At 45.9% G+C, this 16,585-nt stretch overlaps 1 protein-coding gene and 1 long non-coding RNA gene across 10 annotated transcripts in view; one reads left to right on the top strand and one right to left on the bottom strand.

The window, feature by feature from the left end:
• The window catches only part of LOC132542047 (uncharacterized), a 111,537-nt gene that overhangs the window by 79,286 nt on the left and 15,666 nt on the right, over positions 1-16,585 (bottom strand). The window lies entirely within an intron of this gene.
• DLG4 (discs large MAGUK scaffold protein 4) overlaps positions 1-16,585 on the top strand; it is a 42,493-nt gene that overhangs the window by 22,654 nt on the left and 3,254 nt on the right. For all 9 annotated transcript variants that reach the window (XR_009553187.1, XM_016188065.2, XM_060204270.1 and 6 more), the window contains 9 exons: positions 11,446-11,741; positions 11,871-11,973; positions 12,092-12,206; positions 14,882-15,058; positions 15,317-15,353; positions 15,447-15,474; positions 15,601-15,648; positions 15,734-15,835; positions 16,254-16,426. Coding sequence is in view for 8 of the 9 variants with exons in the window: in XM_016188065.2 (XP_016043551.1) it covers positions 11,446-11,741; positions 11,871-11,973; positions 12,092-12,206; positions 14,882-15,058; positions 15,317-15,353; positions 15,447-15,474; positions 15,601-15,648; positions 15,734-15,835; positions 16,254-16,426 (1,079 nt within the window). In the remaining variant the exon portion in view is untranslated. The remainder of the gene's footprint in view (positions 1-11,445; positions 11,742-11,870; positions 11,974-12,091; positions 12,207-14,881; positions 15,059-15,316; positions 15,354-15,446; positions 15,475-15,600; positions 15,649-15,733; positions 15,836-16,253; positions 16,427-16,585) is intronic.

Raw genomic sequence — 16,585 nt, 5'->3', positions numbered from 1 at the left:
TTGCTGTATAATACCCAACATCACCATAATTTATGTACTTTGACATTATTTGTATGTAGCTGTGCCACCAGTTGCTTCTGTTCTCCGTGGTCTAGGCTTTTGAGAGAGTCAGTATATCAAAGACTCAGCCTATGTATTAAAAAGACTCAGTCTGTGCTTTAAAAAGTTTGAGGTGGGGGATCGGGCAGTGGCACGGTGGGTTAAGCACATGTGGCACAGAGTGCAAGGACTGGCGTAAGGATCCTGGTTCGAGCCCCCGGTTACCCACCTGCAGGGGAGTCGCTTCACAGGTAGTGAAGCAGATCTGCAGGTGTCTATCTTTCTTTTTTTTTTTAATATTTATTTTATTTACTTATTCCCTTTTGTTGCCCTTATTGTTGTTGTCGTTGTTGGATAGGACAGAGAGAAATGGAGAGAGGAGGGGAAGACAGAGAGGAGGAGAGAAAGGTAGACACCTGCAGACCTGCTTCACCGCCTGTGAAGCGACTCCCCTGCAGGTGGGGAGCCGGGGTTCGAACCGGGATCCTTATGCGGGTCCTTGCACTCTCTGCCACATGTGCTTAACCCTCTGCGCTACAGCCCGACTCCCAGGTGTCTATCTTTCTTCCCCCCTCTCTGTCTTCCCTCCTCTCTCCATTTCTCTCTGTCCTATCCAACAACGAACAACATCAATGATGGTAATAATAATAACCACAACGAGGCTACAACAACAAGGGCAACAAAAGGGGAGAAAAATGGCCTCCAGGAGCGGTGGATTCATGGTGCAGGCACCGAGCCCAGCAATAACCCTGGAGGAAAAAAAAAAGTTTGAGGCATACAATCAGTTTTTCCCCTCTCATATTAATTAAATAGTGATTTATATGACTACAAATTAATAGGAGTGTACATTGACACCATTCCCACCACCAAAAAACTGTGTCCCATCCCACCCCCATTCTTTCTATTGTTATTAATTTTTGTTGTTGTTGTTGTCACTGGTGCTTTGTCTCTCTGGGCCAACATTTTCAGATATGTATATATATATATATGGGGAGAAAGAGGGGCAGAGGGAGGGACGGATAGAGGGAGAGAGGCAGGGGAGGGAGAGAGAAAGAGAGCATTCTGAGCATATAGTGGATAAAGCATTGGACTGTCAAGCATGAGGTCCTGAGTTCAATCCCCAACAGCATATGAACCAGGATGATGTCAGGTTCTCTTTCTCTCTCCTGTCTTTCTCATGAATAAATAAAATAAAATCCTAAACAACAACAACAACAAAACAGAGATAGAGAAGGAAAGACACTACCACACCAAAGCTCTCTTCAGTGCGTGTGGGTCGAGGTTATGACAAAGCAGGTGTTTATCCAGGTGAGCTGCCTTGCTGGCCCTAGCTGCAGTTATTCTATGTTGCTTTGTAACAGTTTTTCAGTTCACACTACTGACATTTTTAGATTTGAGAATTCTTTGCGGTGGAGGATGTTCTGTGCATTGTAGGAAATTGTAAAATATTCCTGGCCTCTGTCAAATGATAATAATTTTCCTCTCCACCAGTCACAACAGCCTAAAATATCTTTAGATATTGCCATGATGTCCCCTGAGAGGGAAAAATTACCCTACTTGGAATCACTGCTTAAAAGATTTCAGGTAATATAATAAAACAAGCAGAATAAATAGAAGTTACTTTAAAAAAAGAAGATAAACAGGGATGTAGCCCCTGGAAATGCACGTGCTTTCATGTGTGAGTCTCTTGAGTTTGAAACTCAGTACCAAATAAACAAAAAAATAAATAAAAGTATGGGCTGGGTGGTGGCACACTCGGTTAAGTGCACATAGTACTAAGTGCAAGGACCTGTTCAAGATGTGGGTTCGAGCCCTGGCTCCTCACCTGTAGGGGAGTCGCTTCACAAATGGTAAAGCAGGTCTGCAGGTGTCTTTCTCTCTCTCTCTCTCTCTATCTCCTCCTCCCCTCTCAGTTTCTCTCACTCTTACCCAATAAAATGGAAAAAATGGCTGCCAGGAGCAGTGGATTCATAGTGCCGGCACCGAGCTCCAGAGATAACCCTGGGGCATCATCATCATCATCATCATCATCATTATCATCATTATCATCATCATTTCCAGAAGGGGCCAGGCAGTGTGCACCTGGTTAAGCACTCACATTATGGTGTGCAAGGATGCATGTTCAGCTTCCTGGTCCCCACCTGCAGGGGGGAAGCTTCACAAGTGGTGAAGCAGGGCTGCAAGGACCTCTCTATCTCCCCTAACCCTCTCAATTTCTCTGTCTCTACCTAATAATAGATAAATAAAAATTTAGAAAACTTCTTAGAGTGGCCTGGGAAGCGGTACAGTGGATCAAAAGCTGGGCTCTTGGGGGTCAGGTGGTAGCATAGCAGGTTAAGAGCATGTAGGACCAGCGTAAAGATCTGGATTTGAGCCCCCGGTTCCCCACCTGCAGGGGGTCACCTCATAAGTGGTGAAGCAGGTCTGCAGGGGTCTATCTTTCTTTCCCCCTCTCTGTCTCCCTTCCTCTCTTGATTTCTTTCTGTCCTATCCAACAATGACAACATCAATGACAACAATAGCAATAATGACAACAATAAGGGCAACAACACAGGAAACAAAATAGGAAAAAAAAATGGCCTCCGGGAGCAGTGGATTCTTGGTGCAGGCAGCGAGTCCCAACAATAATCCTAGAGGCAATAATAATGATAATGGTAATGATAATAATGAAAAGTTATGGGGGGGGCTGGCATAATGGATGGAATGAAAATCCAACGACAAGGTCCTGAATTTGGTCTCTAGCATGACACGTGCCAGTGTGATGCTCCAGCTCTCCTTTCTGCTCTTCCTATTTCATTAATAAAATCTTTTGTGGTTCAGGCATGAAAGTCTTTTTGCACAATATTTTTGCTGTATCCTCAGCCTGTAGAATTTTATTATTCTTTCGTATACACTGTAAACATTTCTAAATTTTCTTAGAATTTTTAAAAGATTTATTTATTAATGAAACAGGAAGGGGAGTACAAGAGAAAAAACCAGAGTACCACTCTGGTGCATGCGATGTGCTGTCATTATTATTGTTGCCATTGATGTTGTTGTTGGATAGGACAGAAAGAAATCCAGAGAGGAGGGGAGACAGGGGAGAGAAAGATAGACACCTGCAGACCTGTTTCACCACTTGTGAAGCGACCCTCCTGCAGGTGGGGAGCAGGGGGCTTGAACCGGGATCCTTACACTGGTTCTTGCACCACGTGTGCTTAACCTGCTGCGCTACCGCATGACCCCCTGGATAATCTTTAAATGTTATGTGATTCCTTTTTTTTTTTTTTTTTTTTACCAGAGCACTGGTCAGCTCTGGCTTATGATGGTGCAGGGAATTGAACCTGGGACTTCAGAGCCTCAGGCATGGCAGTTTGTTTGCATAACCATTATGCTACCTACCTTCACCCGTTCGTTATGTGATTTTTTTTTTTTTTAAAGAAATTGAGTGGGGGCCAGGCAATGGTGCACCTGGTTAAATGCACACACATTACAGTGCACAAGGACCTGGGTTCAAGCCCCTGGTTCCCACCTGCAGAAGTGGTGAAGCAGGGCTGCAGTTTCTCCTTTATCTATCTGTCTGTCTATCTATCTATCTACCCGTCTATCTCTCCTCTTTCAATTTCTTTTTTTTTTAATATTTTATTTATTTATTAATGAGAAAGATAGGAGAGAAAGATCCAGACATTGCTCTGGTACATGTGTTGCCGGGGATTGAACTCAGGACCTCATGCTTGAGAGTCTAGTGCCTTAGCCGCTTCGCCACCTCCTGGACCACTCCTCTTTCAATTTCTTTCTGTCTCTGCCCATAAATACATAAATAAAATAAAATAAGAAATTGAGTGGAAGATCCTGTGTCCTCCACTTAATTCTCTCTGACTTTAACAACTTAGAAACATGTGTGTGTTTTAATTTTTTATATTTATTTATTTTTCCCTTTTGTTGCCCTTTTTTTTAATTGTTGTAGTTATTATTGTTGTTATTGATGTCATCATTGTTGGATAGGACAGAGAGAAATGGAGAGAGGAGGGGAAGATAGAGAGGAGGAGAGAAAGACAGATACCAGCAGACCTGCTTCACTACCTGTGAAGTGACTCCTCTGCAGGTAGGAAGCCAGGGGCTCGAACCAGGGTCCTTACTCTGGTCCTTGCGCTTTGTTCCACGTGTGCGTAACCCACTGCGCTACCGTCCTACTCCCCGTGTGTGTGTGTGTGTGTGTGTGTGTGTGTGTGTATGTGTTTTAAGTGCCACCAGCATTATTGCTGGAGCTGGGTGCTGTCACTACGAATTCATAGTGGCCACCCCCCATTGTTTGTTTTATTTGATAGGACAGAGAGAAATTGAGAGGGGAGGGGAAGGTAGAGAGGGAAAAAGACACTTGCAGACCTGCTTCACAGCTTGTGAGGCATTCCCCCCATATGTAGGGAGTGGGAGCTTGAACCTAGGTCCTTGCACATGGTAATGGGTGTGTTCAACCAGGTGTGCTACCGCCTGGTTCCTATGTGTACTGCTTTGATACGAGGTGAGGAACAGGGAGAGATAAGAGGGAGAGACAGAGGTACTGACAGCACTGCCCCACCACTTGTAGGAGCTTGAATCTAGGTCCTCAGACATGGTAGTGTGTGCATTCTATTGGGTGAACCACCACTTGGCTCCTTAATATAATTTTGTTTCCTCTCAGAACTTGGCAGGCTGATTATAAAGTTCATCTGGAGTGTCAGGGAAATAGCATATGGTTAGGCAAAAGACCTGTCAGTCACCACAAGGCAGAGCTGAGCAATGTGCTGGTTAAAAATAGTAACAATGATTAGTAAATTTTTCTTTTAAAGATATTTTTATTTAATTTTAACGAGAGAGAAATACAAAGAAAGATACAGAGAGAAAGATTGCTCAGATCTGGCTTATGGTGGTGCTGGGGATAGAAAGAACCTGGGATGAAGGTCTGTTGCATAACCATTGTGCTGTCTCCAGCTGAGATAATCTTACTTTCTAAACAAACAAAAAAGTGGTCTGGGAGGTGGCGCAGTGGATAAAGTATTGGATTCTCAGGCATGAGGTCCCGAGTTCAATCCCTGGCAGCACATGTGCCAGAGTGATGTCTGGTTCTTTCTCTCTTCTCCTTTTTTAAAAAATTATCTTTATTTATTTATTTATTGGATAGAGACAGCCAGAAATCAAGAGGGGAGGGGATAATAGAGAGGGAGAGACAGAGAGACACCTGCAGCCCTGCTTCACCACTAGCAAAGCTTTCCCCCTGCAGGTGCGGACAGGGGACTCGAACCTGGGTCCTTGTGCACTGTAGCATGTGCATTCAAACTGGTGCGCCACCACCTGGCCCCCTCTCTCTCTTCTCCTATATTTCTCATAAATAAATAAATTCTTTAAAAAAAAAGTTAAAGGGGCGGGGGAGACAGCATAATGGTTATGCAAACAGACTTATGCCTGAGGCTTCTGAGTCCCAGGTTCAATCCCCCGCACCACCATAAGCCAGAGCTGAGCAGTGCTCTGGTATTTCTCTCTCTGTGTGTATTTCTCTCACTCTCTGCATCTCTCTCAAAAATAAAATTAATAAAAAATAATTTTAAAAAAAGTTAAATTGGGAAAATACATTGGAAGAAAATAGCTCAGTCATTTTTTAAAAAATTTCTTTATTGGGGGATAAATGTTCTGTAGTCGACAGTAAATACAATAGTTTGTACATGCATAACATTTCTCAGTTTTCCACACAACCATACAACTCCCACTAGGTCCTCTGCCCTCTGTCCCAGGATCAGGCTTTTTTTTTTTTTTTTTTTTTGAGGTGACGAATAGGGCATGTCTACTCCTATTGATATGAAATATGAAATTATTCAGAGGACCTAGTGGGGGCTGTATTGTTATATGGGAAACTGGGGAATGTTATGCATGTACAAACTATTGTACTTACTGTTGAATGTAAAACATTAATTCCCCAATAAAAAAAATAAAAAAATAAGTACATTAAGAAAAGAAAAGAAATATGAAATTATATTGTAAATATTTTAATATTTTATTTTATTTATTTAGAAGACAGAGAAATTGAGAGTGGAGGAGGATATAGAGAAGAGAGAGAGAGACACCTGCAGCACTGCTTCACATGTGAAGCTTTTATGAGCAGGGCCGGGGGCACTGTAACCTGCTACTCTATCAGTGTGCCACCACCATCTGGCTCCCTCCCCCCTTCTTGGTAATTTTTTATTTTTAAAAATATTTATTTTATTATATTTATGTGGGGAGAGGGGGAAGGAGATAGAGACAGACCAGAGCACTATTTAGCTCTGGCTTATGGTGGTGCTGGGAATTGAATCTGGGACTTTAGGCTTGAAAGTCCTTTTGCATAACCATTGTGCTCTCTACTCTGCCTGTAAAACCATATTAAAACCACATAGTGCGAGTAATCTAAGCTGCCAGTAAAGGAACATTGGCTCCTTGGAGAAATCACTGATTTCAAACCTTGGGCAAAGGTAGAACATGACCTTGTAAAACCTTTGCATTCCAAAGTGAAGGTGGTCTGGGAGGTAGCACAGTGGATAAAGCATTAGATTTATAAGCATGAGATCTTGAGTTCAATCCCCAGCAGCACATGTACCAGAGGAAGATAGCTGGGATGAGTAGTGTCATGTTGAAGACACAGCTAGTTTAGTCTCCTTCCTGTCCACTTCATTAAACTCACTAGATATGTTAAAACCTATGAGATCATGGTCCAGGAGGTGGCGCAGTGGCTAACGCACTAGACTCTCAGGCATGAGGTGCTGAGTTCAATCCCCGGTCGCACATGTACCAAAGTGATGTCTGGTTCTTTCTTTCTCTCCTCCTATATTTCTCATTAATAAATATTTAAAAAAACCTATGAGATCATAATGATACTTATGAATAATTGATAGGCTGGGAGATATCTCACTTGGTAGATCGTCCATCTTCCCATGTACAAGGCTGGGGTTTGAACCCCAGTGCCACACGAGAGTGCCATGGGCAGCACTGAGGGAGCTCTGTGCATGGTGAATCGCTTCTGTGCTGTAGGGCCCCTCTCTGTCTGGCTTCTCTTTCTCACTCTCACTCTCGCGTCTCTGAAATAAAAAGAATGAAAAATTGGTCCCAGAACAGTGGATATTGGACATGCATGAGGCCCCAGCATCCCCCCCCCCCCCAGTAATTGGCTAAGGGGCCCTGGAGGTGGTGCACCCGGTTAAGCGCACATAATACTAAGCACAAGCATCCTCACAAGGATCTGGGTTTGAGCCTCTGGCTCCTCACCTGTAGGAGGGCTGTTTCACAAGCTGCTAAGCAGGTCTGCAGGTGAAAACTTGGATAATGTCTACTTTGCCATGTGCAAATCCAGTTTTGAACCTGGTCCCCTCACCACATTGAAGGGAGCTTCAGTGCTGTGGTTTCTTTCATTCTCTCTCTGCCCTTTGTCTTAAAAAAAAATGTAGGGAGTCGGGCGGTAGCGCAGCGGCTTAAGTGCATATTGCGCAAAGCGCAAGGACCGGCAGAAGGATCCCAGTTTGAGCTGCCCACTCCCCACCTGCAGGGGAGTCACTTCACAAGCGGTTTGCAGGTGTCTTTCTCTCCCCCTCTCTGTCTTCCCCTCCTCTCTCCATTTCTCTTTGTCCTATCCAACAACGACAACATCAATAACAACAATAATAACTACAACAAGGACACCAAAAGGGAATAAATAAATATTAAAAACAACTTTAAAAAAAAGTAAATAAAGGGAAAGTCAGGCATTTACGTTTCCTTTCCTGTATTAACTGCACTTCAGCATCACCAGTTTGATATGAGAAAATTACTCCCCACTCTGGGGCTTGGCTGCACTGAGAATCCACTGCTCCTGGAAGCCGTTTTCCTCTTTTGTTGCCCTTGTTTATCATTGCTGTTACCATTATTGTTATTAGTAGTACTGTTGTTATTGTTGTTGGGTAGGACGGAGAGAAATGGAGAGAGGATGGGAAGACAGAGGGGGAGAGAAAGACACCTGCAAACCTGCTTTACTGGCTGTGAAGTGACCCCCCTTGTAGGTGGGAAACTGGGGGCTCGAACCGGGATCCTTAGGCTGGTTCTTGTGCTTCATGTTATGTGTGCTTGACCTGCTGTGCCACTGCCCAGCGCCCCAGTGTTTTTATTTTTTAATGGAGTTTTGCACATATATATGTATATATATATTACCAGAGCACTACTCAGCTCTGGTTTATGGTGGTTCAGGGGATTGAACCTGGGACTTCGGAGCCTCAGGCAGGAAAGTCTCTTTGCATAACCATTATGCTATCTACCTGCTGGGAGTTTTGCTTCTGTATGATTCCACAGATCTTGGCAGATATCCCTTTTCCTCCCCTTTAGAGAGAAGTCAGGTGATAGGGAGAAATGCCATGTCACTCTTCTACTGTTTATGAGGCTTCCCTTTTGCATGGCACTCCCACATGGTGGCCAGGGTCTTGGACTTGCGTCCTCACACATGGTAAATCATGTGCTCTAATCCCCTGAAAATTTCTTTCTTTTATTGGGGGTGGGAGGATGCTGGTGATTGAACCTAGAGCCTATTATACGTGAAGCAAGTGCTTTATAATCAGCAAGTTCCCTCCTTCCTCCTCCCATCCCCTCCCCTCTCCTCTTCTCTCCTTTCATGTTTTTTTTTTTAATATCTTTATTGGGGGATTAATGTTTTACAGTCGACAGTAAATACAATTGTTCGTACATGCATAACATCTCTCAGTTTTCCACATAACAATACAACCCCCACGAGGTCCTCTGTCATCCTTTTCTAGGACATGCACTCTCCCCACTCCCACCCCCCCAGAGTTTTTTACTTTGGTGCACTACACCAACCTCCTTTCCTTTCCTTTTTTTTTTTTTTTTTTTTTAGAGGTAGAGAGAATGAAAGAAGCATAGCACTGAAATTTCCTTCAATGCTGTGGGAACCAGGCTCAAACCTGGGTTGCACACATGGCAACACACTATCCAAATAAGCTATTTTAAAAATATGTATTTATTAAACATATGTATTTATTAAAATATGTATTTATTTAAATAAATAAATATGTATTTATTAAATACATATTAAATATGTATTTATTATTATTATTTAAATATTAAGCTATTTAAATTTAATTATTAAACAATGTAAATATCGATGACTAGTTAATAAGATTATTAAATGTTGATATTTACCAGTATTTTAATATTTATTTATTAATGAAAAAGGAGAAAGAATGAGAGCAACTTTGGCACTGGAGATGCTGGCTCAAACTCAGGACCTCACACTCGAGAGTCCCATACCTTACTCACTGTGTTACTTCCCAGGTCATGACTGACTTACTTACTAATGAGAGAGAGGGGAAAGAAAGATAACCAGACCATCCGTCACTGCCACATGCAATGCCAGGGACTGAACTAGGGAGCCCATGACTGTGAATCTAATGCCCTAACCACTGTACAACCTCCTGGGATGTCCAAGAAAAGAAATTTAAAATATTTATTTATTTGTCTGATAAGAGACAGAAATTGAGAAGCAAGGAGAAGATAGAGAGGAAGAAAGACAGCTGCAACACTGATTCACCACTTGCAAAGGTTTCTCCCTGCAGCTGGAAATTGAGAGCTTTGAACCCAAGTCCTTGTGCATTGTAGTATGTGTGCTTAGTCATGTACACCACCCCGCAGTCCACCTCCCAGTGTTTTGTTTTTAATATTTATTTATTCCCTTTTGTTGCCCTTGTTTTTTTTATTTATTTATATTTTTAAAATATTTATTTATTCCCTTTTGTTGCCCTTGTTGTTTCTTTTTATTGTTGTACTTACTGTTGTTGTCATCGTTGTTGGGATAGGACAGAGAGAAATGGAGAGAGGAGGGGAAGACAGGGAGGGGGAGAGAAAGATAGACACCTGCACACCTGCTTCACCGTCTGTGAAGCGACTTTCCTGCAGGTGGGGAGCTGGGGGCTTGAACTGGGACCCTTCCGCTGGTCCTTGCGCTTTGTTCCACCTGCGCTTAGCCTGCTGTGCTACTACCAAACTCCCTATTTATTTATTTATTTTCCCTTTTGTTGCACTTGTTGTTTTTTATTGTTGTAGTTATTATTGCTGTTGTTGTTGTCATCGTTGTTGGAAAGGACAGAGAGAAATGGAGAGAGGAGGGGAAGACAGAGGGGGAGAGAAAGATAGACACCTGCAGACCTGCTTCACTGCTTGTGAAGCGACTCCCCTGCAGGTGGGGAGCTGGGGGCTGGAACCGGGATCCTTAAAATGGTCCTTGTGCTTTGTGCCGCCTGCCCTTAACCCACTACGCTACCACCCGATTCCCCCCTAATTTTTTTAAATGGATAGAGACAGAGAGAAATTGAGAGGGAAGACAGATAGAGAGGGAAAGAGACAGACACCTGCAGCCCTGCTTCACCGTTCATGAAGCTTTTCCCTTGCAGGTGGAGACCGGGAACTTGAACCTGGGTCCTTGTGCACTGTAATGTGTACGCTTAACCAGGTGCACCACCTCCTGGCCCCCCACCAGAAAAAAATTTATATAACAGCTCCCACTAATTGGTGCTTCTCCAAACAAACAAAAACCATATCACTCTTTGACAGTCCCTTGAAAAATAAGAACCAGCCAGTGGTCTTTAGTAGCTACTGAAATGCTTACATCAAAGATAGATGGGGTATTTATCTTTTTTTAAAAATATTTATTTTATTTATTTATTCCCTTTGTTGCCCTTGTTGTTTTATTGTTGTAGTTATTATTGTTGTTGTCATTGTTGGATAGGACAGAGAGAAATGGAGAGAGGAGGGGAAGACAAAGAGGGAGAAAGAAAGATAGACACCTGCAGACCTGCTTCACTGCAGGTGGGGAGCTGGGGGCTCGAACCGGGATCCTTACGCCTGTTCTTGTGGTTCGTGCCACGTGCAGGTAACCCACTGCGCTACCGCCCAACTCCCTACTTACTATTATTTTTACCAGAGTACTGTTCAGCTCTGGTTTACGGTGGTATGTTTGAGCTCTAGGGTGGAGACATACCACACAGTAGAATTTCCCTAACACTGTGGAAAATGACCCTGTGTTTGGACAAATGAATGGCATTAAGAAAAGAAAGAGAGAGATGAATTTTACAACTTGAGAGATTTGAGAGACACAGCCCAGGTATGAATACTGAGCTTGACTTTGGCCTCCCTGCCATACCTACGGCTCTGGCCTTCGATTTTTATCCCCTAGGAAAACCAACCCCTCATGTCACCTATGAATTCCTGGCCCTTGACATTGCTGTCATTTGAGGTCCCTGTCCCCTTTAGCATTGCACCCTAGTAGTGTCCAGCAGGATGACGGTCCCGTTACTGAGTCTGGATCCCAGGGACATCCAGGGGTAGTGGGGGTGGGTGCTGTCTCCATGAGGACTGTCTCATCTTTTCCTGTGTGTTTGCCCTCAGCTTACTCCCAGCACCTGGACAACGAGATCAGTCACAGCAGCTACCTGGGCACTGACTACCCCACAGCCATGACTCCCACTTCCCCTCGGCGCTACTCCCCAGTGGCCAAGGACCTGCTGGGCGAGGAAGACATTCCCCGAGAACCGAGGAGGATTGTGATCCACAGGGGCTCCACGGGCCTGGGCTTCAATATTGTGGGTGGCGAGGATGGTGAAGGCATCTTCATCTCCTTTATCCTGGCCGGAGGCCCTGCAGACCTCAGTGGGGAGCTGCGGAAAGGGGACCAGATCCTCTCGGTGAGGGAAGGGCAACCCCTGCTTGTATCATCCCTTTGTGGGTCAGAGCTTAGATCTCTTAGGCTGGGCTGGGGGTAGTCTGGAACCTGGTTCTCATCTCCCATGGCAATTCCTCTCCTCTCTTTCCAGGTCAACGGTGTTGACCTCCGCAACGCCAGCCATGAGCAGGCTGCCATTGCCCTGAAGAATGCGGGTCAGACGGTCACGATCATTGCTCAGTATAAACCAGAAGGTACCAGGCCTGAAGCTCTCCCTTTTGTGGGCTGGGAGGTTCCTGACATGTGGCCTCAGCCCAGCTAGAGGGAGGGTGTCAGGATGGAGGCAGAGCAAGGATCTTCTTGTTCTTCCAGAGTATAGCCGTTTTGAGGCCAAGATCCACGACCTTCGGGAACAGCTCATGAATAGCAGCCTCGGCTCAGGAACTGCCTCCCTGCGAAGCAACCCCAAAAGGGGTTTCTACATCAGGTCAGGCTCCTCAGTGAGGGGGATCCACCCCCAAACCACCAAGCTAGTTCTTGTTCTCTCCCTAAACCTTACTTGATTCTGGTTCTCTAGTCAAGTCCTGACAGGTTAGCATTTTGAAATGGTTCCACACTGATGAAACTGATCTGGCCTCAAATAACCCTACTGCCATCTAGCCCCTGGTGAGCCTGGCACTGCCCCTAGGATTCCCTGTCTGCCCCACAGTTTGGCACCTCTAGCCACCCGGACATCTGGCTCACATCAGAACCACACTCAGTCCTTCCCTCCCTGCTAGGGTCCTGCTGACAGCAGATGACCCTGGAGTCTCTTACCTTCTTTCTAGACTCACTGCTCTTTTTTTTTTGTTTAAATTAAACTTTTTTTTTTTTTTGCCTCCAGGGTTATTGCTGGGGCTCGGTGCCTGCACCTCGAATCCACTGCTCCTGGAGGCTATTTTTTTTTCCTTCTGTTGCCTTTGTTATTGCTGTTGTTGTTGGATAGGACAGAAAGAAATGGAGAGAGGCGGGGAAGACAGAGAGGGAGGAGAGAAAGATAGACACCTGCAGACCTGCTTTACCACCAGTGAAGTGACCCCCCTGCAGGTGGGGAGCCAGGGGCTCAAACCAGGATCCTTACACCGGTCCTTGTGCTTTGTGCCATGTGCGCTTAACATGCTGCACTACCGCCTGCCTCCCCTGCTCTGTTCTTTATGTCTGTTGTTTCCAAAGTCCCCCCCCCCCCCCAGGTATCACTGGAGCCTGGTGTCTGCACTACTCCATTGAGTGCTCTCAGAAGCTGCTTTTTTTTTAATAGAGGGTGAGAGACAGAGAGATAGAGATAGCTAGCTAGCTATCATGAGAAACAGAGAGGAAGGGAGACACCTGCAGCATAGGTCCATAGCTCTTGAAGTTTCCCCCCTGTGGGTGGGGACCAGAGGTTTGAACCCAGGTCCTTGAACGTGGTCACGTGTGCACTCTACCACCTGGCCCCTCAGAAGTCTTTATCTCTGTCCTGATCCCAGGGGGTTGTGACTCTAACAGAAATTTGATACTTAGCAGAGTCACCTTAATCTCTCTCTCTCTCTCCCTCCCTCCCTCTCTGTTCTTTTTCAAAATATTTATTTTTAAATGTTCTATTTATTTGGTTTAGATAGAGACAGAGAGAAATTGAGAGAGAAGGTGGAGATAGGGAGTGAGAAAGAGACCTGCAGCACTGGTTCACTGCTTATGAAGCTCTCCCCTGCAGGTGGAGACTGGGGACTTGAACCTGGATCCTTGTGTACTATAATGTGTATGCTCAGCTAGGTTCACCACCACTCAGCTCCAAGATTTTATTTATTTATTTATTTATTCCATTTTGTTGCCCTTGTTTTATTGTTGTAGTTATTATTGTTGTTGGACAGGACAGAGAGAAATGGAGAGAGGAGGGGAAGACAGAGAAGGGGAGAGAAAGACAGACACCTGCAGACCTGCTTTACCACTTGTGAAGGGACTCCCATGCAGGTGGGGAGCTGGGGGCTTGAACCAGGATCCTTAAGCTGGTCCTTGCGCTTTGTGCCACATGCGCTTAACCCTCTGCGCTACTGCCCAACTCCCCTTATTTGTTTATTATAGGAGAGAGGAGGGAGAGAAAGGTCCAGCGCACTACTCAGATACGGTTCTCTGAGGCCTCAGGCATGCAAATTGGTATTCTGATGGGCTGAGTTATTTTCTTGACCAATGAATAAAATCTTTACTGGCCCAGAGGTGTAGTGAGTAAAGCATTGGACTCTCAAGCATGAGGTCTGAGTTCAACCCTCCACATCACATGTGCGAGAGATGCTCTTGTTTTTCCTCTAATTAGTAGCATATATATATTTGTTTACTTGTTTTGCCACCAGTTTTATTAGTGGAACTCTGTTCCTGCACAATGAATACACCATTCCTGGTGGTCATTTCCCCTCTCCCCCCTTTTTATTTGATAAGATAGAAATTGAGAAGGGAAGGAAAATAGGGAGAAAGAGAGACACCTGCAGCACTGCTTCACTGCTTGTGAAGTTCTCCCCTTGCAGGTGGGGATCAGGGACCTGAACCCAGATCTTTGTGCATGGTAACGTGTGAGTTCATCCAGGTCTGCCCCCACATGGCTCCTTAACAAACAAATCTTAGGAAAAAAATCTTTAAAAAAATGTGTATTTAAAAAATGAAGAAAAAAACCAAAAAGTGGCCGGGTGATGGCACACCTGGTTGAGTGCACATGTTACAATGTACAAGGACCCAGGCTCAAGCCCTTGTCCCCACCTGCAGGGGGAAAGCTTTGTGAGTGGTGAAGCAGGTGTCTCTCTGTCTCCCCCTTTTCTCTCAGTTTCTGGCTGTCTCTATCCAATTAATAAATAAAGATAATTAAAACAAAATGTAAAAACCCACCTTAATACATAGATGGGCTCCCCCAAGCCACTAAATTAAAATAAATAAAATCTCAAAAATGGAGTTACGGTGGTTGAGAGTTACAGTAGGGCTCTTGATCTCCACAGAGTTTTTGGCTTCCTCAGAATTCACAGCACTTGTGGGTGAACCCTGAACCCCCTGTGCTTTGCTGTAGACTCTTCACCCAGCACTTTTGGGTTGGGCCTCAGGCTGGCTGGGGCATCCATTCTCAAGGACTCAGCCAGGCTCTGACCAGTGTCCCCTGCCATGCAGGGCTCTGTTTGATTATGACAAGACTAAGGACTGTGGCTTCCTGAGCCAGGCGCTGAGCTTCCGATTTGGGGATGTGCTGCATGTGATCGACGCCAGTGACGAGGAGTGGTGGCAGGCGCGGAGGGTCCACTCTGACAGTGAGACCGATGACATCGGCTTCATCCCCAGTAAACGACGGTGAGGCTGCAGGGCGCTTGCCCCCTTCCTGCTTTATCCCTCAGAGTAGTGGCCAGTAGGTGCTGAGTCTGTCTCCTGCCTATTTGGGGGCCTGTCTGCTAGACCTTCTTCGGAACTATGACTCCCATGAGCCTTTGGAGTCCACATCCCTCTTAGTTGCACAAGGTCCCAAGGTCTTTTGGGAGATGGGGTCATCAACTGCTGTAGGGCCCCTCACCGGGGACCCCTTACCCACTCACCTCTCTGTGTTCCTCATAGGGTTGAGCGACGGGAGTGGTCAAGGTTAAAGGCCAAGGTAAGTGGAAGGGGAAAGGTGAGCTGGGTGGAGGAGTGGGTGTCACCGGGCTGCACTCTTAGCCCATCATGTGGCGTGCTCTTTTCTTTCTAGGATTGGGGCTCCAGCTCTGGATCACAGGGTAAGTAGGGTCAGTTTGGGATGACCTAGGGTGAGAGGGACCCTGAGCTTCTCTTGCTAGCCTTAGGAAGGTGACTGGGGGCCTCGAGTCTCCTGTCTCAGAGACCCTCGCCCTACCTCCCACTAGGTCGAGAAGACTCTGTGCTGAGCTACGAGACAGTGACACAAATGGAAGGTGAGCCCCCAGCCTGCCTTTGTCCCACCCCTTCTGCTCTGCAGCTTTATTCTCTGTCTAGGCTAAGCCGGTTCTCTCTTCCCAGTGCACTATGCTCGCCCCATCATCATCCTTGGGCCCACCAAGGACCGTGCCAATGATGATCTTCTCTCCGAGTTCCCCGACAAATTCGGATCCTGTGTTCCTCGTGAGTGTCAGGGCCTGGGGTGGAGGTGGGAGGTGGGAGGTGGGGATGGGCTGGGGTTGAGCTGAGGAGCCCTACCCATAGGGGGGCATGAGTAGAGCCTCCTGTGTGCATGGGGGAGCCGGAGAACACAGAAGGGGTGCTTCTCAGCCATTCTAGGCCCGAGACTTGGAGCACTCAAGGGTACTTGCAGAGCTGGCTCTGCCCCTCCTGTCTTGGTCTCCCCAGCACCCACCCCCTCATCACTGGAGGTCCAGTGGGGGTTTGTGGGCAGGTTTTTCTTCTTTAATTAAAACGCTTAAATTGTTACTGATTTAACGTTGGCTTACACAATTCTAAGATCTCAGGAGTGTGGGGGCAGATGTTAAGCTAGAGGGATGGCGGTTAGATCTCTGGGGGGGGTGGGGTGACTTCCTGGCAGATACCACACGGCCCAAGCGGGAATATGAGATAGATGGCCGGGATTATCACTTTGTGTCGTCTCGGGAGAAAATGGAGAAGGACATTCAGGCGCACAAGTTCATTGAGGCCGGCCAGTATAACAGCCACCTGTATGGAACCAGCGTTCAGTCCGTGCGAGAGGTGGCAGAGCAGGTAGGACCTGGCTGGCACCCCCGTCCTATTCCTCTCTCCCCACCCCATTGCCTTCTTCCAGCTTTCTCTAACTCTCTTTCTCTCTGTCTCTTTCCCTGCTGGGTCTCGACTTGCTCCTCCACCTCCTTCTCCTCTTGGGCGATTCTGATCGTCCGCTCT

This window comes from Erinaceus europaeus, chromosome 12 (assembly GCF_950295315.1).
Source record: "Erinaceus europaeus chromosome 12, mEriEur2.1, whole genome shotgun sequence".
NCBI lineage: Eukaryota > Metazoa > Chordata > Mammalia > Eulipotyphla > Erinaceidae > Erinaceus > Erinaceus europaeus.
This window is presented reverse-complemented; position numbering and strand designations above follow the sequence as displayed.